General features: G+C 39.8%; 1 protein-coding gene across 1 annotated transcript in view; it reads right to left on the reverse strand.

The window, feature by feature from the left end:
- Positions 1-10,985: 10,985 nt before the first annotated feature.
- The window catches only part of LOC311129731 (glypican-6-like), a gene marked incomplete at its 3' end in the record, with an annotated part of 153,811 nt that continues 142,570 nt past the window's right edge, over positions 10,986-22,226 (reverse strand). The window contains exons 8-10 of the mRNA XM_084162146.1: positions 16,529-16,668; positions 12,122-12,297; positions 10,986-11,203 (exon numbers count right to left, since the gene is read on the reverse strand). Of these exons, the coding sequence (XP_084018272.1) occupies positions 10,986-11,203; positions 12,122-12,297; positions 16,529-16,668 (534 nt within the window). The remainder of the gene's footprint in view (positions 11,204-12,121; positions 12,298-16,528; positions 16,669-22,226) is intronic.

Below are 22,226 nucleotides of genomic sequence, written 5' to 3' on the forward strand. Positions count from 1 at the left end.
AGGCCGTAGGCACACTTTGGCAGTGTTTTTTGCACAAATACATAGAGTAGCCAGCCAAATAAAAAACATAGCCAGCCATGCGTCCCTGAGCAAAGGGGGGTCTGGGGGGGTTAACCCATTTTTTTTTTTCCTGAAGGAGCTCTATTTTGGTGGCCTCTGATGCCTTGATTCCATCTGAATACTTTATCGAGTTTACCTCCCAGATTGGAAAAATGAGTTGTTGTATCGTGTAGAAAGACATGACTTTACCATTTGTATTACTGAAAATGTATGAATTCAGAGTTTTGTTAGTTGTTTTGTATGTCGTCTAGGTCATAGGCCTATATGATCAGGACTATCTTCTAAGTAAGAGAACATTAAACCTTTTTTAACATTTAACCTGTCTTCTCTTGAGATTAAAGTCTTATTTACAGTTTTGCTGCAAGATACAGTGGCTTGCAAAAAGTATTCACCCCCCTTGGCATTTTTCCTATTTTGTTGCCTTACAACCTGGAATTAAAATGGATTTTTGCGGGGTTTGTATCATTTGATTTACACAACATGCCTACCACTTTGAAGATGTAAAATATATTTTTTTGTGAAACAAACAAGAAATAATACAAAAAAACAGAAAACTTGAGTGTGCGTAACTATTCAACCCCCTCACCAAAGTCAATACTTTGTAGAGCCACGTTTTGCAGCAATTACAGCTGCAAGTCTCTTGGGGCATGTCTCTATAAGCTTGTCACATCTAGCCACTGGGATTTCTGCCCATTCTTCAAGGCAAAACTGCTCCAGCTCCTTCAAGTTGGATGGGATCCGCTGGTGTACAGCAATCTTTAAGTCATACCACAGATTCTCAATTGGATTGAGGTCTGGGCTTTGACTAGGCCATTCCAAGACATTTAAATGTTTCCCCTTAAACCACTCGAGTGTTGCTTTAGCAGTATGCGTCCCTGAGCCATGCGTCCCTGCTGGAAGGTGAACCTCCGTCCAAGTCTCAAATCTCTGGAACACTGAAACAGGTTTCCCTCAAGAATTTCCCTGTATTTAGCGCCATCCATCATTCCTTCAATTCTGACCAGTTTCCCAGTCCCTGCTGATGAAAAACATCCCCACAGCATGATGCTGCCACCACCATACTTCACTGTGGGGATGGTGTTCTCGGGGTGATGAGAGGTGTTGTGTTTTCACCAGACATTGCGTTTTCCTTGATGGCCAAAAAGCTGAATTTTAGTCTCATCTGACCAGAGTACCTTCTTCCATATGTTTGGGGAGTCTCCCACATGCCTTTTGGCGAACACCAAACGTGTTTGCTTATTTTTTTCTTTAAGCAATGGCTTTTTTCTGGCTACTCTTCCGTAAAGCCCAGCTCTGTGGAGTGTACGGCTTAAAGTGGTCCTATGGACAGATATTCCAATCTCCGCTGTGGAGCTTTGCAGCTCCTTCAGGGTTATCTTTGGTCTCTTTGTTGCCTCTCTGATTAATGCCCTCCTTGCCTGGTCTGTGAGTTTTGGTGGGCGGCCCTCTCTTGGCAGGTTTGTTGTGGTGCCATATTCTTTCCATTTTTTAATAATGGATTTAATGGTGCTCCGTGGGATGTTCAAAGTTTCAGATATTTTTTGATAACCCAACCCTGATCTGTACTTCTCCACAACTTTGTCCCTGACCTGTTTGGAGAGCTCCTTGGTCTTCATGGTGCCGCTTGCTTAGTGGTGTTGCCGACTCTGGGGCCTTTCAGGACAGGTGTACATATACTGAGATCATGTGACAGATCATGTGACACTTAGAATGCACACAGGTGGACTTTATTTAACTAATTATGTGACTTCTGAAGTTAATTGGTTGCACCAGATCTTATTTAGGGGCTTCATAGCACATATGCACGCACCACTTTTCCGTTATTTATTTTTTAGAATTTTTTGAAACAAGTTATTTTTTTCATTTCACTTCACCAATTTTGACTATTTTGTGTATGTCCATTACATGAAATCCAAATAAAAATCTATTTAAATGACAGGTTGCAACAAAATAGGAAAAACGCCAAGGGGGATGAATACTTTTGCAAGGCACTGTATGAATTGCCACAATGATGTTTGTTCTTCAAATTATGTATTTTATTAAAACAGAAAAATTAAGTAAATAGCCCACAATATCTTGAAAAATAAATTAAAGGTTTTGTTTTTCCAGTTCTCTTTTCCCAGTTTTTTCAGGTTTTCGCTCTCAAAATCACACTTTTTTTAACCCTTAAAAGTCTAAGCCGTTGGGGGAGGGTTCTACTAAGCTAACATATACTGAACAAAAATATAAATGCAACATGCAACAATTTCAAAGATTTTACTGAGTTACGGCTCATATAAAGGAACTCACTAAATTGAAATAAATTTGCTTTTTGTGCACATGGAAAATGTCTGGAATCTTTTATTTCAGCTCATTAAACATGGGACAAAAACTTTACATGTTGTGTTTATATTTCTGTTCAGTGTAAATAGATTTTTTTTTATGGTCACACCATGGATCATTTAGCTATTTGAATTTGAACTGTAGGACCTCAGTAGGTATTCCAACAAAATCAATCATAAGGAGTAAGGTTTTGAAGTGTCTGTCCTATATATGTTAGTAAGGATTTAATGCACATATATAAGAATGCTCAGGAATATATACACTACAGGTCAAAAGTTTTAGAACACCTACTCAATCAAGGGTTTTTCTTTATTTTTACTATTTTATACATTGTAGAATAATAGTGAATACATCAAAACTATGAAATAACACCTATGGAATCATGTAGTAACCAAAAAAGTGTTCAACAAATCAAAATATATTTTATATTTGCGATTCCTCATATAGCCACCCTTTTCCTTGATGATAGCTTTGCACACTCTTGGCATTCTCTCAACCAGCTTCACCTGGAATTCATTTCCAACAGTCTTGAAGGAGTTCCCACATATGCTTAGCACTTGTTGGCTGCTTTTCCTTCACTCTGCAGTCTGACTCATCCCAAACCATCTCAATTTGGATGAGGTCTCTCTCACCGAGCTTCGGTAGGCTACACTCGCTATGTTTCCATTAACTTGTCCAGTGATTTTTTTGTCAAAATTCATAAAGTTTGCATTGAAAAAAATATGCGACAATTGCCTGCTAGGGTGCGTTTCCATTTAACTATCGTGTCGATAAAAACAGCTGAACATGATGATGTCACATATAAAAAATTAAAAACAAATTGTGGTTGAAGTGTTTCCATTACCTATTTAGGCAAATTGCACATTAATACATTGGCGACAGCGGTATGCCCTCCCACCTATCAGTTTCATGTCTCAGGTAGCCAGTGAAAGCCAGCATGGATAGAATGCAATAATATACTAATATTTGCCATGTTCTAATAATTATCATGTGCCTAACATATCCCCACAGATATAGCGCCCATACACTATCGGCTGCCTAGGCTAGTCCGTGCCGTGGTGAAACTTGCACTCCTGTAGATCTGAAATAATTGAATGGTGAAACTTTCCAGCCAACCAGAAAAGCAAGGCCAAGCAATTCAGGCGTTCTTGAAAGTCAGGACAATCACTGTCCTGCAAAGAAACATAATTTTGATAGTTGAATTTTTTTTTTGAATTAAATGTGGAGTGGAGCTTATTGTTACGTGATGACATCACGTGCCCCACGTACATTCAAAAGTATTCGGCGATCATAATTGATTCTTAAAACACTTTTTCCATCATCATTTGTCGCAATAAAGAAAGTTTGACAAAAGACAAATCCACTTGTCAAACGGATAACATTTTTGTAGGTCTCTGGAAAACGTATCCTATATCTGCCGTTTCCATCACACATGGCGTAATATTTTTTTTGTTGCGACATTGCTTTTGTCTAATAAACCTGGGTCAATGGAAACCTGCCTACTGACTGACGAGACGAGAGTCACTCTCTTTAGCGTTACTGTCTGGCAAGCACCGGCATCCTAGGAAAGGACACATAGGAAATCCTTTGGTTTACTTGTCCCGATGCGATACCATGGCATGGACGTATAACCATGTCGCATGATTTATGAATGTTAAAGGGATATAGTAGATGGACTTTATTCAGTTAGTTAGACCTAAACTATTCAACACTTGCTGTTCAGTTGTCAATCAACACACAGTAAATAGCCTACTATGCGCCACGACTTGCATGGCTGGCTATGTGAAACACGCCAAAGAAAACAAATGAATGTGTCAGAAAACAATAATTAGGCTCATCGTTACAACTTACATTACATGGGACGTGCAAATTCCCAAGCATCATACTTTCCTCCGTGTAAAGAAATTAGACTGCAACCAGAGGTCTGTATATAATGACGAGATCCTCACGTCTCCACCCTAACAATGGGAGTTGTTGTCCCAAAGGCGGGAAGGCAGGTGACAAGCTTAGGTTCAAAAGAAGTCAATGGATAGCACTGTAAAGTCACCAGGAACAATGTGAAACCTGCAGATAGCACTGTAAAGTAGAATTCATATGTATATGTGATTCATATATTTTCATGCTTTAGCTGTTATGCATGATACAAACTTGAATTTGCTCGCACCCTGTCATACAATACATTATTGATGGGAATTTACAGTACAATGTATTACAGTGCTTTGCTTATCGTTGTATCTACGCTACCCTGATGATTACAAATTATTTAATAATATGATATTGTCACCTATATCTCATTATAACCCGTAAGATTGACATTATCCTGTGTTTTCCCCCAAGTGAAGAATCCGTTATAATATACAGTATACGTTATTTTTTGTATTATGCATTTCAATAATTGTTTCTTGAAATTACAACTGTAAGTCAGCAAATTGCAAAGCTGTTATCATCTTTTTAATAAATATTTATTTGCAAGAAAGAGTAACAAAACACGGATGCAACCATTTTAATTGCATTAAAAAACTGTAAGGCATTTTTGTTTGTATGGTCTTTATGTTAACTAGGTCATCAACCTTATTGGCTTGAATCACTTTTGCAATTCCAAGATCTTTTTTTTTTTTGTTACAATAGAATGCATTTGATTGTATGAATTGTTGATTAATAATGTTTCTGAAACATTTGTTTGACATTAATTTGCTGATCCATAAACATCAATTTTCAAGACAAAATATAGCAAATATATTTCCATGAAAAGTGCAATGATACACAAAACAAAAAAAACAGCATCCTGCGAGATAATTATTCATAATAAAGATTCTTATTTTAAGGACACACTGACAAAGGGACAAAATGTTTTGTTCTCCATAATTTTGCACATCATAATTTGCCTTACATTCATACAAGATGAACACTAATACTGGTTTATCAAGAGGCAACGAAGCAAGCTCACACAATGTATGCAATACGTCCATTAAGAGACCATGGCAAAAGCTGAAGGATTTTAGTATAATACTAACTCCCTTGTTATGAAAGTTTAGCTGGCCTTTGTGGTTTACTGAGTTGACCAGCTGGCCCTCTGAGAACACTGAACACAGACTGGTTTTGTTGGCTAAAGTCTGAGGGGGGAATACAGTACTCTCCCTTTCAGTAATACCGATCCTCTCCTAGTCTCTATGTAGGCATACTCTACTGCCTATCCTCACTGGAGCATTCAACCCTGTCAAGACACTCTCTACCTCCTATAGTTCCCATTCCACAGGTGTCTGTGGTCGGCATTGAGCCTGTCGCCACAGACAGAACCCCTCAGGCGCTAGAGATAAACGCAGGGGCCTTTTTTGTCTTCTGCATTTCTAGACTTCAATGTGCTTTTTAACTACTACAATTTGGCACTTCATCTTCTCGATCCTCAGTCATTATGTATTGTTTTTAGTAATGAATGAATGAATACAGACAGTCTGGTTTGAATCAATGTTATGTGTACTGTACAAGAGAAGGGCTTGCTAGAATTTTTAGAACATGGTGTCTTACTGCATCTAATGTGCTTTTATAATGACAGATGGGAAGTTGAAGACATCACATTGTTGGTAATGAAAACCCTTTGCAAGGCAGATTAACATACAGTATGCTTATGAAGATAAGCATGTGCAGTTAAAAAAAGTTGAATTAACATTAAAAACATCATTAAAAACATATCAATCCTGAGTTATCAGGTAAAAGGTTCATATCTCAGGATATAAAAAATAGTGACAATTAAAAGGGAAAAAAATTAATGTAAACCTTCAATAACCTCCCACCAATAAATGCAGGCCGATACTTTGCACGTTTGGGCATTCTCTTCTTATTTCCAATTATTAGAAAAGACATAGTGGATATCACCATAGAACATAAAGCAATACTTCTGATGAGGTTATTTGTGGTATGATAACATCTGCACTCAAAACAACAGAATGCAGTAAATGGTAGAAACTCATATTAGATATGAGTAATACACAGTGTTGGAGAGTAGTGAACTACATGTAGTTCAACTAATAATTTAACTACATTTTGCAGTAGCTTGGTGGTCGTTGAACTACATTCAAAACGTGATAGTGTTTTCAGTTTTGCCATGTAGTGGTGTAAATAACTACTTGAATTACAGATGACTCTTTATGCAAAATATGGATGAAGTAGGCCAGAATGTCCTTTCTTTTTCTGCACCAGACCTGCCTAATTCTCACTTGAAACATAGTTGTGTTTAATAGGCTAAATTACATTTTAATAACATTTTACCCCAAAGTTGCAATTTGTAGTCTATGACATTTCAGATTGACATATGATCATTCATTTTTCAAGAAGTAGTTTGGATGTAGTGAACTTTAGTTAACTGTAGTAACTTTAGTTAAATATATACAGTATATACAGAACCAGTCAAAAGTTTGGACACACCTACTCGTTCAAGGGTTTTTCTTTATTTTTTACTATTTTCTACATTGTAGAATAATAGCGAAGACATCAAAACTATAAAATAGCACATACAGAATCATGTAGTAACCAAAAAAGTGTTAAGCAAATCAAATTATATTTTTATATTTGAGATTCTTCAAATAGCCACCCTTTGCCTTGACGACAGCTTTGCACACTCTTGGCATTCTCTCAATCAGCTTCACCTGGAATGCTTTTCCAACAGTCTTGAAGGAGTTCCCACATATGCTGAGCACTTGTTGACTGCTTTTCCTTCCCTCTGCGGTCCAACTCATCCCAAACCATCTCAATTGGGTTGAGGTCGGGGGATTGTGGAGGCCAGGTCATCTGATGCAGCACTCCATCACCAGAGGTGTATTGGGTCATTGTCCTGTTGAAAAACAAATTATAGTCCCACTAAGCGCAAACCAGATGGGATGGCATATCGCTGCAGAATGCTGTGGTAGCCATGCTGGTTAAGTGTGTCTTGAATTCTAAATAAATCACTGACAGTGTCACCAGAAAAGCACCCCCACACCATCACACCTACCATGCTTCACGGTGGGAACCACACATGCAGAGATAATCCGTTCACCTACTCGGAGTCTCACAAAGACACGGCGGTTGGAACCAAATATCTCCAATTTAGACTCATCAGACCAAAGGACAGATTTCCACCGGTCTAATGTCCATTGCTCGTGTTTTTTGGCCCAAGCAAGTCTCTTCTTATTATTGGTGTCCTTTAGTAGTGGTTTCTTTGAAGCAATTCGACCATGGAGGCCTCATTCACAGAGTCTCCTCTGAACAGTTGATGTTGAGATGTGTCTGTTACTTGAACTCTGTGAAGGATTTATTTGGCCTGCAACTTCTGAGGCTGGTAACTCTAATGAACTTATCCTCTGCAGCAGAGGTAACTCTGGGTCTTCCTTTCCTGTGGTGGTCCTCATGAGAGCCAGTTTCATCATAGCACTTGATGGTTTTTGCGACTGCACTTGAAGAAACTTTCCAGATTGACTGACCTTCATGTCTTAAAGTAATGATGGACTGTTGTTTCTCTTTGCTTGTTTGAGCTGTACTTGCCATAATATGGACTTGGTCTTTTACCAAATAGGGCTATCTTCTGTATACCCCCCTACCTTGTCAACTGATTGGCTCAAACGCATGAAGAAGGAAAGAAATTCCACAAATTAACTTTTAAGAAGGCACACCTGTTAATTGAAATGCATTCCTGGTGACTACCTCATGACGCTGGTTGAGAGAATGCCAAGAGTGTGCAAAGTTGTCATCAAGGAAAAGGGTGGCTATTTGAAGACTCTCAAATATACAAATATAATTTGATTTGCTTAACACTTTTTTGGTTACTACATGATTCCGTATGTGCTATTTTATAGTTTTGATGTCTTCGCTATTATTCTACAATGTAGAAAATAGTAAAAATAAAGAAAAACCCTTGAACGAGTAGGTGTGTCCAAACTTTTGACTGGTAGTGTATATATATATATATATATATATATATATATATATATATATATATATATATATATATATATATATATATATATATTGTATTATTAGCTTTATCAAACTGGAAGAAGTTAAGCTACACTAAAGCTACCCTAATAATAATAAACCTAATACAAAAAATATATATACACTACCGTTCAAAAGTTTGGCCTCACTAAGAAATGTCCTTGTTTTTGAAAGAAAAGCATTTTTTTTGTCCATGAAAATAACATCAAATTGATCAGAAATACAGTGTAGACATTGTTAATGTTGTAAATGTCTATTGTGGCTTGAAACGGCTGATTTTTAATGGAATGTCTACATAGGCGTACAGAGGCCCATTATCAGCAACCATCAGTCCTGTGTTCCAATGGCACGTCATGTTTAATAATCCGAGTTTATCATTTTAAAAGGCTAATTGATCATTAGAAAACCCTTTTCAGCTGTGCTGATTAAAGAAGCAATACAACTGGCCTTCTTGAGACTAGTTGAGTATCTGGAGCATCAGCAATTGTGGGTTCGATTACAGAATCAAAATGGCCAGAAACAAATAACTTTCTTCTGAAACTCGTCAGTCTATTCTTGTTCTGAGAAATGAAGGCTATTCCATGCGAGAAATTGCCAAGAAAATTGAAGATCTCGTACAACGCTGTGTACTACTCCCTTCACAGAACAGCACAAACTGTCTAACCAGAATAGAAAGAGGAGTGGGAGGCCACGGTGCACAACTGAGCATGAGGACAAATATATTAGAGTGTCTAGTTTGAGAAACAGACGCCTCACAGGTCCTCAACTGGCAGCTCCATTAAATAGTACCCGCAAAACACCAGTCTCAACGTCAACAGTGAAGAGGCGACTCCGGATGCTGACCTTCTAGGCAGAGTTGCAAAGAAAAAGCCATATCTCAGACTGACCAATAAAAATAAAAGATTAAGATGGACAAAAGAACACAGACACTGGACAGAGGAAGATTGGAAAAAAGTGTTATGGACAGACGAATCGAAGATTGAGGTGTTCGGATCAAAAAGAAGAACATTTGTGAGACACAGACCAAATGAAAAGATGCTGGATGAGTGTTTGATGCCATCTGTCAAGCATGGTGGAGGCAATGTGATGGTCTGGGGGTGCTTTGGTGGTGGTAAAGTGGGAGATTTGTACAGGGTAAAAGGGATCTTGAAGAAGGAAGGCTATCACTCCATTTTGCAACGCCATGCCATACCCTGTGGACGGCGCTTGATTGTAGCCAATTTCCTCCTACAACAGGACAATGACCCAAAGCACAGCTCCAAACTATGCAAGAACTATTTAGGGAAGAAGCAGTCAGCTGGTATTCTGTCTATAATGGAGTGACCAGCACAGTCACCGGATCTCAACCCTATTGAGCTGTTGTGGGAGCAGCTTGACCGTATGGTACGTAAGAAGTGCCCATCAAGCCAATCCAACTTGTGGGAGGTGCTTCAGGAAGCAAGGGGTGAAATCTCTTCAGATTACCTCAACAAATTGACAACTAGAATGCCAAAGGTCTGCAAGGCTGTAATTGCTGCAAATGGAGGATTATTATTTCAATTAAAAATCATTATTTCTAACCTTGTCAATGACTACATTTCCTATTCATTTTGCTATATTTCCTATTCAAACTCATTTCATGTATGTTTTCATGGAAAACAGGGACATTTCTAAGTGACCCCAAACTTTTGAACGGTAGTGTATATTAATGTACCATATATATATATATATATATATATGTGTGTGTATATACATATTTTTTGTTGTTGTTGTATTAGTAGCTTTATTATTATTAGGGTAGCTTTAGTGTAGCTTAACTTCTTCCAGTTTGAAGTAATTGGTAGCTTGGTAAACTATATTTTCAGATTAGCTTCCCCAACACTGGTAATACAATATCTTACTTTACCTGATTAACATTAACAACAAACATGTTTCATCTGTATCATTTACTGTCAATGTAGATGTAATCAATAATATTTGAAGGAGAGGAACCATGGTAGACATCAACAATTATTGTGACCGCCGTACTGTTTCAAAGTTTTTATATGATTTTGGGGTTGTCTGAGGTTTGTTATATGAATGAAGAAATGCACTTCTGACCTGTCAACAAGTAAAATACCTGCCAACTGAGATCACCTCATAGTATAATATGGTATAACAGTAAACAGTATACCATAGTAAACATGTTCTAGTTGTGAGTCCTGGTCACCTCTAGGCGCAACCTCTCCACATTCTCACAGTGATAAAACATAATAACCTTCTATAGCGTTGAAAAAATAAATAAAAAAGGACCAAAAGTGCAAGGGCTTTTTCTCATGGAGACCTAATAACATCTGCCTTATGCCAGACAAAAGTAATTATTTAGAGCTTCTTGAACAATTTTTAACAGGAGAGCATCTGTTTCTATCTTGGAGTGACGGCAGTCATGTGAAGTCCTGCCTAAGGATGGAATCAACAACCAGACACGCTTTGGGAGGAGGAAAGGGGAACCAGGATGCATGACTGCTGTTTCCAGAGCAGAGTAGACCCCTCTATCTATCCGAAAGGCCAAGGCTGCCTGAATACTGTCTGCTTGACTGTAGATCCAGTCTGCTTGGGTAGAAAAACACAGCGTAAACAGAGACCCTACTGTCCACGTTGGGTGAGTTCCATCAGCATTATCTCCATAGCCTGTGCAGTGCCAGGGCTGAGAGGGCCAGGCTGGCTGGCAGGGCTGCTGAGGGGGCAGGGTGTGTGGCTGCTGCTGAATCCTCCACCGGGCCACTCCCGCTCCGGTCTGCTCCCACTACCGGAGCCTCGGTGCTGGAAAAGTCAAACTCAGTGACGCAGGCCTCCGTGCAGCCACTGCCACTGCCTGAGCCACTGCCCTCATCGCCTGGACAACAGCACAAGAAGACACAGAGCACAATGAGCTGTCCATAGATATACAGAGAGAGGAACAGACAGAGAGAGGAACTAACAGAAAGAAGAACTAACAGAGAGAGGAACTGACAGAGAGAGGAACTGACAGAGAGAGGAACTGACAGAGAGAGGAACTGACAGAGAGAGGAACTAACAGAAAGAGGAACGAACAAAAAGAAGAACTGACAGAGAGAGGAGAACTGACAGAGAGGAACTGACAGAGAGAGGAACTGACAGAGAGAGAGGAACTGACAGAGAGAGGAACAAACAGAGAGATTAACTAACAGAGAAATGAACGAACAGAAAGAAGAACTGACAGAGAGAGGAACTGACAGAGAGAGGAACTGACACAAAGAGGAACTAAGAGAGAGGAACTAACAGAAATAGGAACTGACAGAGAGAGGAGAACTGACAAAGATGAACTGACAGAGAGGAACTGACAGAAAGAGGAACTAACAGAGAGGAACTGACAGAGAGAAGAACCGACAGAGAGAGGACCTGACAGAGAGAGGAGCTAACAAAGAGAGGAACTAACAGAGAGAGGAACTAACAAAGAGAGGAACTAACAGAGAGAGGAACTAACAAAGAGAGGAACTAACAGAGAGAGGAACTAACGAAGAGAGGCCTATTGATATAAAATACAGACTTTCAACGTTAAAGTGAAAACATGAATACAGAAGAAATTAGTGCAGTGTTTAAACATGAAAAAGTTTAACTACAAAATCCTTTTTTTTTTTTTTCAATACTATGAAACAATGCATGACTACTTTTCTAACAATATAATATATATACAGTATATATATATATATATATATATATATATATATATATATATATATATATATATATATATATTTTTTTTTTTTTTTAAACACTGTGGAGTGTTACTTACTTGAGTCTTGAAAGTAGATATCATTACCATTGTAGGCATTTTTTAACTTGTTTGTCATCACTCTCAGAGCCATGATCTGCTGGCGAATGAACGTGTCCGGCCTGGTGATGTCCACGCCCACCTCAGGGTTATTCACCTGATTCGTCAATCCATCTTTCAGAACCTCTGGGAAATACCTGTCAGGCCAGACAAAAACCATGCCTTTTCATTTCATGCATATTAAAAAGAGTTTCCATAGTTACCCATGCAACAGTTTTTTTAAAGAAATCATATCTTATGCACACTGAGGCAAACACCAATTTGTTAGGCAATTAGTAGAACATTTCATGTGGAACATTGGAGCAACACAGAGACTTGGGGTGAATGAGAGTAATGACAGAGCAGTTAATGACACTCGACAGCCTCATTATAGTCTGGTCTGGCCTCCCCTGCATGCTGTGTCTGTCAAACAGAATTCTCCGGAACAGAGGCTGTGGGCTCTGCACCCTCCAGTTGGATAAGACAGGACAAAGACAAAGGCTGAACCCGCCACGTCACTCTCTACAGCGTTGTTTTTGTCCTCTGCTCTCCTTCTGACAGGCTGGAAGGAATAGCACAGGTCTGTCAGGGGTGACCAGGGTGAGTAGAGTGAGCTCTTGAAAGGCACTCGTCTCGGGGTGTGTTGACATACTTTGAAGATATTTCTCCAGGGAAATTGTTACGGGGGTCACTTCCTGTTAATTTCACAACTCAGTCGCCACTGCCACCAAGCCAAGGCTGTGCAATGCTATCCTTCATCACCCAACAATACCTTTGTTTCCCCACATCCACCTGTCTGCTTTGAAACAGTCGGACAGCTTTGGATAACAACACACCAAGAGGTATACTGTTTGTATATCATATTTGAATTAAAACCTGATAAAAACCTAAACTCTCAAACAAGACATGAGCTGTTACAAAAATCTGTTTTCCTACCATTTTACTAATGCAAAACAACAACAACATAATATGCTTTCTAAACATCTGTCTGACAATCTATTTGGAACACCCACACAACCAATCACAGGTTATATTGGTCAGGCAACAAAACTGATGCTTGTTTACATGGTAACAGTGCCTTCAGCATCTTCAGTTATGTTTCTATCTCAACCGTTGGGTGTTCAAACCCGTAGGAAAACCAGTAGGGGAAGTATGTTTCTGCAGCTTGACAGCCTGGCATATCAAGAAAGACAGGGAAGCGATCACAATTCAAGAACGCTGGGATAAATGCAACCTCTATGTAATTATCATACACACAGGACACAACTAAATATTACATTCATAATAACTGAATGAGAAACAGAAATGAGCAATGCTATTAATATTACTCAAGTGAAGTCACCCAGCAAGTTGAGTCCTTGGGACTATAAGGTTATATCTGATTTTTTTGTCAAAAATAAGTTAGTCACATATAATTTATCTTTAGATGGTTCTTCATATGTCTGTGAAGTTCGATTTTCGTAAAATAACATTTTAAGTGAAACAAATGAAAAACTAGAAAATTCTATCTGCATAAACCCATTTGAACTTGGCACTATAAAGTTCTATTTGCAATCCAATTACAAGCCTGAACAAATACCAACGGACCAATCCGAACACGTCTTTGCCATGTCCCTCTAAGTATGGTCTAGGCTAGTCTAGGCAGCAGTAACGGCAGGCAAGCAAAAAAAAAACAACGCTGTCAGAAATCATAAAGTAAATGTTGTCACATCGTTGTTCAGTGATTAAAGTAATTTGTCTGATGATCATAATACATGTCTTAATGTATTTGATGATGTGTTCTGACTCTATCTTGGTAAAATAGTGTTATTCTATCAGTTATGTATTCAAATAGCTACAGTAGTCTTAAAAACGGAACAATTGTCAGAAAGAACCTTATGGCTGAACACAGATTGACATTTCAGAGCCATAAGGTTCTATCTGCGATTGCACCCCCCTAAAAAAACGGATTTACAAACATCTCAGGAGTTTGATACTATGCACTTTAGGTACCTTTAAGGTGAGAACGTTAATGGGTTATGAAATAAGAATTCACTACAAAACAGTTCAGAGATCTGGGATGTGAAAACTTTGATGCTCAATATCTCAGAACTATGATTTGCGAAGATAGAACCTTATAGTCCCAAGGTCACTAAGTAATATGCACATAAAAGTAAAAGTTGTATTATGACTTTGGAATAACAGTAGTTTATTAGTCTCCCCTTTTGGGACAAAGCAGAATTTAACTTCAGTTTTCAAACATTTTGGCTGCTAATGCAATTAATTCGAGCAACGAGGCATCATGCTGGTTATAAAAAGACATCAAAGCAAATTAAAACCAACATTAAAGATGCATCATCCTTGGTTCTTGGATCTGAATCGACCCCAAAAGAGAAAAAAATGCGAGAAAAAGACTGCTCATGACCAATCCTAAAACCAGATAAATATTGGAATTAATTTTGAAAGGTGGCGAGCATTGAAAGGTTGGAAGTGTGAAGCTGAAATTTCCACTGTTCTCATGGACTGGTAGGTAAGTGTTGGATTGTGTTTTTAGTCTGCTTGCTAAGTTAGCTGCTAACCTTAGTGTGTTCAATGTTCAAGCTAGCTAACATGGCTACTTAGCTAGCTAACATCTTCTGTATTCTGACTGTTTTGTACTCAAACAAATCTAACGATAGCTGCATCATGTAGCTACACTGCATAAACCCCACAAGATGCCCAAATGCCTTTATTTCAACTAGCTAACATTAGCTAGCTAGCTAAAGCTTGATATGCAGATTGTTGACATGATAACATTAGTGGGTTTGGTTTGTAGATGATAATGCTAGCTAGCTGGGTGGTCGACAGCATTTTAGGCCCAGGACCACCCCAAAAAGTGCATCAGCTATTAAATCCGGTACAGTAACATCACACAAACATCTATTTTTCAGGGAGATACTGGTGGAGACGGTCTGATTTAGAGGGAACCTGAGGCTGTACAAGTTGTGGTTGTGCAAACCCCAACACTGAAAGAGAGGTAAGAAATGCTGTATGCATTTTCTGTTATGCCCACGTGATTCAATAATGATTTGTTTGCTAAATCGACCAAAATAGTTAGCTAGGTCACATTGCCTGCCTATTTACGGCATTGATTCCTACCTAGCAGTGTTGGGATTAGTAACTTTAGTTAAGTTACATTTAACAAAAGTAACGTGTTACTTTACAATAACTTTGTGTGGAAAATAACGCGTTATATTACTACTTATATTACTTTCATTAAAGAAATCTACATAATCTGCTGGAGGGAACAAGGCGAGTCTCTCGACCAAACATATGCTACTTACAAACACAGGTTTGATCACTAGTTTCTCCTTTCATCTGTGGCGCTGCTTTCCTGTGCTAGTATACAAGTGCTGTGCTATCGTTTGGGCTGCTTAATTAGCCATATATGCAGATTTCGTATCTTTTCATTGAAAATATTCCTCTCGAGCCGTGAGTTCTGGTATAGAATGCATGTAGGACCCATAGAGATGTAATAGAGGGCACTCTTGCCAATAGACGAGGGAGAGCCATCTATGGACTTTGCCATCACAGAAGCGATCAATGGCAAAGATCAGAGGTGTGCCCTCTATGCATTTCTATGGACAGCAGCTTTCTCCAAACAGTCTTTCTCCGCTCGAGAACAAAATGAGGAAACAAGTCGAGATCGGATTCTTTGACAAAGTAACCGTAATAATATTACCCAATTTGAAAAAGTAACGTGTTACTTTACTACGTTAGTCATAAAAGTAATTCTGTCAACATTTTCTGAAAACATTGTCCCTGCTACCAAGACAGTTTATCTGCAAACAAGTTAGCTAGCTTATTGGCTTCGTCTGCTGTGTGTTTGTTTCTGGCGGCTGTAGCTTGCAAGTGACTTTCCCTTCCTCTCCAGCTCCGGAGCCATGCTCCAGCAGGGTCATTCGATTGGGCATGATTTAGTGCAAAGACACACCTTGTCCAGAAGGCCAGCCCAAGGCGGCTCAGGGCTCAACCCCAATGTTTTCCTTCAAAGTGAAAAAACAACAGAAGAAGTGAGGCGGCCTGGGGTTGCCCACAGTCTGCGAATTTCAGCTTTAAAGGGCTTCTCCAGGGAAGGCATCTGTTAAGACTCAGTTTGGTCGGGTGGTTTTATATCTCCAAACTCCTCTGAGGACTTTGGAGTTCATAGCAGTGTTTGTCTTCCACTTATTTTGCAATGCCACAGCCAGAAATGTCAAGGCTCTCCAATAGCTAGCTGTCGTATTTGGGCCAGTGCAAAATACACAATCAGAATGGTTCTTAATTCAGGGATCAGACATATTGTGGAAGTAATTTAGTGCTAGTTTACCCAAGTGTTCGGGGTAAGCAGCCTGTGTTCGGGTGCAAACACTTACTGTAGTCCAGTCTTACCTGCCCTTGGTGTGCCCATTCCAACACTGGTCATCATCGGTGGCATTCCCTGCTGTCACCCTGTGTGGCTGGCAGACGTCCTCAGGCAGGTTGGACCAGAACTTCTTGAACAGCTTCAGTTTCTCCTTGATGTCAATCACCTGAGCATGTGAAGGAAGGAGAGACAAATTTAACAGAACATTGACTTGGGGATGAGACTCTATGGTCCATAAGAGCATATTGACTTAGGGATGAGACGCTATGTTCCACAAACTCATCAGGGAGGGCTACATCATATTGGGATAAAGACTGCAGTGTACACTTGACACTTTATCATGACATTGAACACAGATATTGCAGCTAAAAGAATGGTCAAATTGTCAGTGTACATTCCGAGAGGATACATTGCCTAAAAAAAATCAATTTCACCCATAGCTCAAGGAGATAAATAACCTGTGCACTACAACGAACTGATTTCGTGGGATAAAGGCTAATGTTGAGAAAAGCTTAGTCCAGACCATAGATATATAATATTGTATATCTCTATGGTCCAGACCAGCACCCCCCAGAGTCATCCTCAGACACATTTATATAGCAACCACAACATGCTTAGTGACTTGCACCATAAACCTCGAGGGGTCTTCTGAACCACTCGAGACTAAAGAACGGCCGGACCTCCTCAGCCATTTCACAAGCTGTCATTATTGGGTCTCCCGAGTGGCGCAGTGGTCTAAGGCACTGCATCGCAGTGCTAGCTGTGCCACTAGAGATCCTGGTTCGAATCCAGGCTCTGTCGTAGCCGGCCGTGACCGGGAGACCCATGGGGCGGCGCACAATTGGCCCAGCGCCGTCCAGGGTAGGGGAGGGAATGGCAGGCAGGGATGTTGGTAGAGCATGGCGTTTGCAACGCCAGGGTTGTGGGTTCGATTCCCGCGGGGGGCCAGTATGAAAAAATATATATATAATATGTATGCACTCACTAACTGTAAGTCGCTCTGGATAAGAGCGTCTGCTAAATGACTAAAATGTAAATCATTGGCAGCTCTATGGTGAGAAACATCTCGGTTCCCGGGGCAAAAACCCTGTGTTACCCAGGAGCACGAGTACAGGATATAAGACTGCTTCCTATCGTTCTACGACAGCTGCTGGGGGCTGATGCTGTCGTAGTCCATGTGGGGTCAAACGACATTAGGACTAGCTCGGAACTGCTGAAAATGTATTTTAAAGAACTGATTCAAGCTCTGAAAGATTCCAAAAAAACGGCCAGTAATTTCAGGCCCGGTACCATCTCTGGGCCACGGCTGTGAAAGATTCAGCAGGCTACTGGCATTACACACCTGGCTAAAAGACTACTGTAGCTCTGTTGGCATAACTTTTATAGATAACTTTGACACCATTTTGGAAACGGAGTCCATCCAAATCATCTTGGTTCCTGGACCCTGTCCGCGCATTTCAAGGCTGCGTTGAGACAATGATTTATCTGTGACCCAAGCCCTGCTCAGATAATCCCTACCATTGTGCCGCTGAGTAGTCGTAGTGCTGTGCAAATGTACATTGTCCCAGGGGCGTTCGCAGTCATAATGTAAGTAACCTGATCTATGTCCCTCTAACTCCCCTGAATACTTCTGTCAATCCTACAGCTATTGTATGTAATAATCATGCGCCTATGAACCTGAGTTATACTGTTAACACTGAGGCAGTTTGCCCTAGTAGGAAGTCCACTGTGTGCAGCTAACCCTGCACTATCAGCTCAAACATAAATATATAATAATAATAATAATATGCCATTTAGCAGACGCTTTTATCCAAAGCGACTTACAGTCATGCGTGCATACATTTTTGTGTATGGGTGGTCCCGGGGATCGAACCCACTACCTTGGCGTTACAAGCGCCGTGCTCTACCAGCTGAGCTACAGAGGACCACTACACTGTCATGTCTACTTCTGATAAGCCTCCTAGTAAAGCAATTAAAAACAATCAAGAACCCAGAAAAGTGCTAAAAATAGACCACATTAACATATGTAGCCTTTAATTTACAACCTGTAGAAACTACGAGAATAGAAAGGTTCAGAACTTTTGTGAAACAGCACAGTTAAAAATATATGGAAAATAGAAATCAAAACTGGATGGTCTTCAGAGATAGATGGGAGGGGTTGAGGGTGGCTGAAGGATGGTATTAAAAACAAACAAAAGATAACTATTGTAAAATACTGTGTCCGTAAAATGTATATAGTATGTATAAAATGGAAGTAGAAGCCTAAGTGTTGTTCTCCATTGGGTTAGTCCAATTAGGGGAGGGGTGGTGGTTAGGGGAAAATAATAAAGGAAAATGTATTTTAAAATATATTTATGTCTATCATAAGTTGAATGCACCAATTTGTAAGTCGCTCTGGATAAGAGCGTCTGCTAAATGGCGTAAATGTAACATCTATGGAAAATACAGAAATGCCAATGAGGGTGGTGTTGTGTTATATATTCAGTCATATTCCTGTAAAGCTTAGAGAGGATCTCATGTCAAATGTTGTTGAAGTAATACGACAACAGGTTCACCTGCCTCAAAAAAAGCCCATTCTTGTGGGAAGCTGCTATAGACCACCAAGTGCTAAAAGTCAGTATCTGGATAATATGTGTGAAATGCATGATAATGTATGTGATATCAACAGAGAGGTATATTTTCTGGGTGACCTAAATATTGACTGGCTTTCATCAAGCTGCCTACTCAAGAAAAAGCTTCAAACTGTAACCAGTGCCTGCAACCTGGTTCAGGTTATCAGTCAACCTACCAGGGTATTTACAAATAGCACAGGAATGAAATCATCCACATGTATTGATCAAATCTTTACTAAGGCCGCAGAAAATGGCTCTAAAGCAGTATCCACATACATTTGATGTAGTGATCATAATATAGTAGGCATATCTAGGAAAACCAAAGTTCCAAAGGCTGAGCCTAAAATAGTGTATAAGAGGTCATACAATACGTTTTGTAGTGATTCTTATCTTGATTATGTAAATAATATTTGCTGGTCTGTGGTGTGTAATGAGGAGCAACCAGACGCTGCACTTGACACGTTTATGAAATTGCTCATTCCAGTTACTAATAAGCATGCACCCATTAAGAAAATCACTCTAAAAACTGTTAAATCCCCATCGATTGATGAGGAATTGAAAAATTGTATAATTGAGAGTGATGAGGCAATAGGAATGGCAAATAAGTCTGGTTGCACAGCCGATTGGCAAACGTACTGTAAATTGAGGAATCATGTGACTAAACTGAACACAAAGAAGAAGAAACTGAACAATGAAACAAACATTTTGGGCAAAAAGGCAAACTCGGCTCCATCATTCATTGAATCAGATGGCTCATTCATCACAAACCCACTGATACTGCCAACTACTTTAATGATTTTATCATTGGCAAGATTAGCAAAGTTAGGCATGACATGCCAACAACAAATTCTGAACCTACACATCCATGCATAACTGACAAAATTATGAAAGACAAACATTGTCATTTTGAATTCCGTAAAGTGAGTGTGGAAGAGGTGAAAAAAGTATTGTTGTCTATCAACAATGACAAGCCACCGGGGTCTGACAACTTGGATGGAAAATTACTGAGGATGGTAGTGGACGATATTGCCACTCCAATTTGCAATCTCTTCAATCTAAGCCTAAAGGAAAGAGTGTGCCCTCAGGCCTGGAGGGAAGCAAAAGTCATTCCGCTATCCAAGAATAGCAAAGCACCTTTTACTGGCTCAAACAGCCAACCAATCAGCCTGTTACCAACCGTTAGTAAACTTTTTGAAAAAATTGTGTTTGACCAGATACAATGCTATTTCACAGTAAACAAATTAACAACAGATTTTCAGCACGCTTATTGGGAAGGGCATTCAACATGTAATCACTTACACAAATGGCTGATGATTGGCTGAGAGAAATTGATAATACAACGATTGTGGGAGCTGTTTTGTTAGACTTCAGTGCAGCTCTTGACATTATCGATCATAATCTGCTGCTAAATTTTTGTATGTGTTATGGCTTTACATCCCCTGCTATATTGTGGATCAGAGTTACCTGTCTAACAGAACACAGAGCGTGTTCTTTAATGGAAGCCTCAAACATTGTCCAGGTAGAGTCAGGCATTCCCCAAGGCAGCTGTCTAGGCCCCTTACTTTTTTCAATCTTTACTAATGACATGCCACTGGTTCAGAGTAAAGCCTGTGTGTCTATGTATGCAGATGACTCAACACTACACATGTCAGCTACCACAGCAAGTGAAATCACTGCAACACTTAAAGAGCTGCAGTCATTTTCAGAATGGGTGGTAAGAAATAAGTTAGTCCTAATATTTCAAAAACTAAAAGCATTGTCTTTGGGACAAATAATTCACTGAACCCTAAACCTCAACTAAATCTTGTAATGAATTATGTGGAAATTGAGCAAGTTGAGGAGACTAAACTGCTTGGTGTAACCCTGAATTGTAAACTGTCATGGTCAAAACATATTGATGCAACGGTAGCTAAGATGGGGAGAGGTCTGTTCGTAATAAAGCGATGCTATGCTTTCTTAACATCACTATCAAACACAAGTCCTACAGGCCCTAGTTTGTGGCACCTGGACTACTGTCCAGTCATATGGTCAAGTGCAGACAAAGAGGGACATAGGTAAATTACAGTTGGCCCAGAACAGAGCAGCACAACTGGCCCTTAAATGTACACGGAGAGCCAACATTAATAATATGCATGTCAATCTCTCCTGGCTCAAAGTGGAGGAGAGATTGACTTCATCACTGCTTGTATTTGTGAGAGGTATTGACATGTTGAAAGCACCGAGCTGTCTGTTTAAACGGCTAGCACACAGCTCAGTCACCCATGCATACCCCACAAGACATGCCACCAGAGGTCTCTTCACAGTCCCTTAGGCCAGAACACAGTACTACATAGAGCCATGACTACATGGAACATTATTCCACATCAAGTAACTCAGACAGGCAGTAAAGTCAGATTTTTAAAAACAGATAAAACTACAACTTATGGCACAACGTAGACTGTGAAGAGAAACACACAGGCACAGACCCACACACACACACACACACACATTTTGGATTTTGTATTGTAAATATGTTGTAGTAAAGTGTAGTAATGTGTTGGGAAGTGTAATGTTTTAACTGTATGTAAATTGCCTTAAAATTGCTGGACCCCAGGAAGAGTAGCTGCTGCCTTGGCAGGAACTAATTGGGATCTATAATAAATACAAATACAAAAACCCGTATGTTGTATTAAAACGTTTGGATTTACATGTTTCACAGAAGTTGAAGGGAAACCTGATAACGTCAGGGTGTGCCCATTATCTGTTTCTCCCTGTCATGTCGGCTGCAGGTTGAATTGTAGTGAACCTGTAGTTGAACATGAAAGGTGCAGCACTGACGGTGGGGTCATTGCTGTAGGCCCCGCCACTGCTTTTGATGTGTTCATTCTGTCACACGGATGCCAAAGCACTTTAGCAGCTCTGATACTGCTGACCAGAGGGCTCAGCACTTCACTCAGAGCACAATCACTGGCCATGTTTAACTAAACCATACAACTGACTGCACCAGGATATGTCCCAAATCGTACCCTATTCCCTATATAGTGCACCACATTTGACCAGAAAGTAATTCACTTCATAGGGATTAGGTTACCATTTGGGTCACACCCACTGTACAATACATAGTCATAAACAC

Source organism: Coregonus lavaretus (genome assembly GCF_964263955.1).
Source record: "Coregonus lavaretus genome assembly, chromosome: 5".
Classification (NCBI taxonomy): domain Eukaryota; kingdom Metazoa; phylum Chordata; class Actinopteri; order Salmoniformes; family Salmonidae; genus Coregonus; species Coregonus lavaretus.